General features: G+C 37.7%; 1 protein-coding gene across 1 annotated transcript; it reads right to left on the bottom strand.

The window, feature by feature from the left end:
* Positions 1–981, bottom strand: LOC112162115 (eisosome protein 1; the record flags this gene model as incomplete). The annotated part of the gene is given in 1 exon segment (XM_024297775.2): positions 1–981. A coding segment is annotated over 1 exon segment (413 nt), but the record flags the coding sequence as incomplete, so codon positions are not given.
* Between the last annotated feature and the right edge of the window lie 3,431 nt (positions 982–4,412).

Raw genomic sequence — 4,412 nt, 5'->3', positions numbered from 1 at the left:
AAACTGTTTTGCTCAGCCTTGTAGCCAGAAATTTCTTCTTTCATTTCTCGCAGTCGCTGAAGTTTGGACTGAAGTGCGTCTGTTACTGCTCTCAGTTGTTGATTACTTTCTGAGATCTTAGACGTTCTTTGCCTCTCTTCTTCATGATTTTTTTCCACGTGGATCTCCTGTTCCACTTCCACTCTTAGATGCTCCACCTGCTTCACCAGTCTTTTGTTTTCCTGAAGAGCAGCTTTCCAGGATCTTTTCATGTCTTTGTATGAAGCATCTAAATCTTTCCTTCTTCGCAATTCCTTGGCAAGAGCCTCAGCATGCTTGCTCAAGGTGTCGTTTTGCTGCAGAATTCTCTCTGTGATGTTGTTCATTTCTTCAATGGAAACATCCATCTGCTGAAATTCTTCCACGTGCGACATTTTGAATTAACTTTTTGTTTTCAAAGTTCAAAAAGTTAATGTATTTTTTTCAGAGAAATGTGAACCTCTTGCAAAGGTAGATATCTGTTTGCACTGAAATACGCCAGCTACAGAGAAATTCAAATGTGAAGTGATGACGTACAATGATGTTTTATCATGTCGCGTGATGTCGTGGGATGTCATAAGTCTATGTGATGGTGTCACAATGTGATGTCATTATTTGATTATGTCACTGTGTGATGATGTCACTGTGTGATGATGTCACTGTGTGAAGAAGCCACTGTGATAATGTCACTGTGTGATGTCACTTTGTGATGATGTCACTAATGATGTCACTTTGTGATGATGTCACTAATGATGTCACTTTGTGATGATGTCACTAATGATATCACTGTGTGATGATGTCAATATATAATGATTTCAGTGGTTGTCTGAATTCTCCCTCTAATCACTAAATAGTCCGTTCACCATTTTCTATTGCTGTATAAATCTACTAATTCCAAAATTGAGTGTTCTCAAAATTTTTCAGAAGTCTTTGCGAAAAACCAGCGTGCATCAACGCTCCCTAGATTAGTGAATGCAGACCACAATGCATTGGGGTCGAACAATTTTGAACAAAAAACATGTTTAAATGTAAATTTCTGTCACTTTTCAGCCGTTACCACAATAATTCCAGCAGTTTATGTCGAGCTGTTTTTCTCCTTCAGAATCTGCTGGAATTATCGTGTTAACGGTTGACAAGTTACAGTAAATCAAAGAACATAAAGACTACAGCTTTGTTGTTAAAGGGTTAAAAATTAGCTATGTATGAAGTTTCATCCTAAAGACTTTCCAGTTGATTTCTGAAACGGAGTGACTTCGTTATCCTAGAAACATTAACTGTCTGAAGTAATCTGTGGATTTATTGCTGCGTCTGTAAGTCTTCTGACGTCTAAATCTGTCAGTTTTCCTGTTTTAAGTAGTTTATTGCTTCACAGCAAATGCCAACAAACCATGTCCTAAAATGGGAACTCTTTATTTATTTTTATTCACATGTGAATGTATTTTTTCTCTGTCTCTCTGTCAGGAATTTGTACATTTTGGTCTGCCGCTGTTGCTTCGGTTGAGGCCTTTTAGTGGGAATGACTGGGGACTCTCCCTCCTTTTGCAGTCCTGCAACCATCTCAGCAGTACTGAAACACTGGTGGATTATCACAGAGGAGCCTCCGTTCCACTAAACGGTTCGGTCAGGTTTCTTTGCACTTAAAAATTCACTTCCTGTGTAGATACGCCATCTGATTCTTATGGCCCAACATAACGATTCTGTCTTTGAACATCAAGTCAAAGTCCAAGACAGGATATTAAGACTTTTCAAATGCACAATTTTCAGCTAAAAGTCAAACTGTTCTGTTAGAAAAATACACAGGAAACAGATAAATGCAGTGGAAACATTTTATTTGACAAGACAACAGAAAATAGTTCACAGGATTCCAATAGGTTATTCAGCGGAATAAATTACTGGCATCAACCTGTGCTTTACTCTTTGATTACAAATCTGGCCCAAATGCATTTAGTAGTTATGTTCAAATATTTTTTCCTAGTAAAAACATGTTTAGCCCAGGCTGTACATGCATGTAGGGCCACATGCATTTATGTGATCTTTTGTAACTTTAAACCTGTTTTACCAGATGCCTTCCTTTGGTCATTTCCAAGCAAACCTCAGGCTTGTTTGGCAAACTGAATCAAAGACACATAGCTCTATTTTTCAATTAATTGTTCCAATACTTAAAGGAAAATATGTCAAACTTCAGCTGTAACATTTTTACACCAAGTACAGCAACAAAAACTCAAGCACAAAACTTATTTTAGTAGTTAAAAACTCTTCTTTGATGCAAAGATAAGCAATCAAAGATATTGACTAGGGATGTCCCGGTCAGTTTTTTTGGGCCCGATCCGATTCCTAGCCATTCGATTTTGTGTATTTGAAGATACCGAGTCCCGATCCGATTCCTAGCCATTCGATTTTGTGTATTTGCACATACCACTTCCATTGAGTAATTTAAATCAGTGGTCCCCCACCTCTTTGTGGCTGCGGACCGGTCAACCCGTGAGGATTTTACCTCTTGACTCATGTCAAGAGTGGTTAAAAACTAGTTTATTTTACCATTATAAGATCATCTCATTTAAAAAATAAATGAATGGGAACAAAATGTAACACACACATCAATTATTGATGCTCAAAAAGAAACAAATCTGAATACTTTGAAGCTAAATGCAAAAGCTTCTAGTGAAATGTTTCAGAGGAAGACAGTTTTCACAAAACTAAACTTAAACTTGTGACTTTGATCGCCCCTCTACCTGCACGCGCTTTGTAATACTTCAATATTAGCAGTGATAACTTAAATGGCCCTCCATGGAGCAGTGGAACGTTCTTCATGAGAATTAAATAATGACGTTTCAGAAGAAGAGAAGTACTTGGATAAGTTGTAGTGTTGGACAGTAAAAAGTATTTTTAATTTCACAAATAAATATATTTTTCTTCTCTTTTTTAATTTCAAAGCAATATTTATTGTTGCATTAAAAATAAAGACAAGTCAAATACATAAATTGCATTTCTTGGATCTTTGTATATTTTAGGATATTATTTTTAATTGACTAATTTTGCTAATGACTTGTGTCATGTGAAACTAATTTAGAAGTAGTTTTTTTTTTTTTTTAACTGCAATTTCAGTTCTCATTTTAGTGCCAATTGCACCCATGGTTTGATGTTCTTCAGGAAAAATTAAACCTGGAGAAATGCTACAGATATTTATTTTTTTCCTGTATTTTCTGTGCTAAAAGTTGCAGAAAAAAGTATTTTGTTCATCACTATTACTATTCTTATAGAAATTTTAAATCTGAATTCATAGACAGATGTTGTTTTTATTAAAATGTAAATCTTTTCCATCTATAGCAGGGGTCTCAAACCCGCGGCCCGCGGGCCATCTGCGACCCACGGGATGATGATTTGCGGCCCCCTCTTCATATGAGAGATTACTGTTGGTGCGGCCCGCAAAGCTGATATGAATGACAGTTGTTGGGTGCAGAGCTGAACGAACCAATCACGGTGAGGTATATGGCTCTGGAGGCAGGACACCGGCTGGCTGTCCAGTACCTCCTCACTCATTCATTCACTCCTCCAGTCAGCTGGAGGAATAACACAGGGTTGTCCCAGATGTCCTGACTGGTACCGGTAACCCCCTGAGAAAGAACTGCCACAAGTGTAAAAGGCTTCACTAGTTCCTGCTCAGTTCTGACCCAGCTGGGATCAAAATTCCCCCTCTTTCAAGCGTTTGACCAGCCTTTCAAAATCCAGATTATACAGTTTAACATTTGGAAGAGCCATCCCTCTATAAACTTTTGAGGTCCACATCTTCATGTCCACCCTGGGTGGTGCCATAAAAAATCTTTAATATTTTTTTTCAAATTGGCTGAATATGTATGGAGGTATTTTCATAGCTAACATCATGGAAACATAATTGAACTGAAGGGAAGCTATCATTTTAACCACATTAATTTTACCCCATAATGTTAGTCTCAATTTCTTCCACTCACATAGGTTTGTTTTAGTTTTTAGAAGTTGTGGCTCCATATTTCACGTCACAATTTCTTCCAGATTTGGATTCAGACGTATTCCTAAATATTTAATTCCAGATGATGACCACTGAAAAATAAATGTAACATGTATAGAATGACAATACGAATTGACCAATCAGACACAGTTTGAAGAGAAAAAAGAGAGAGAAAAGTATAATATTAATGATACAAGAACATGCTACCAGAAAAGAGCCAAGCTGAAAATTTGTTGAGGTTGGGGACCAGGGTCTTCCGCGAATATGGAGAACCCCTCACCCGTGATCCATTGATCAAAAGCACTTCTGACTCTTTATGAGTGTGGGCCTGCACCTTGGCGGAGAACCATACATAACGTTGAGGCTAGGGGTGTAACGGATCACAAAACTCACGGTTCGGATCGTGTCA

Source organism: Oryzias melastigma, linkage group LG15 (assembly GCF_002922805.2).
Source record: "Oryzias melastigma strain HK-1 linkage group LG15, ASM292280v2, whole genome shotgun sequence".
Lineage (NCBI taxonomy): Eukaryota > Metazoa > Chordata > Actinopteri > Beloniformes > Adrianichthyidae > Oryzias > Oryzias melastigma.
Note: the sequence above shows the minus strand (reverse complement) of the source record. Positions and strands in the feature narration are given on the sequence as shown.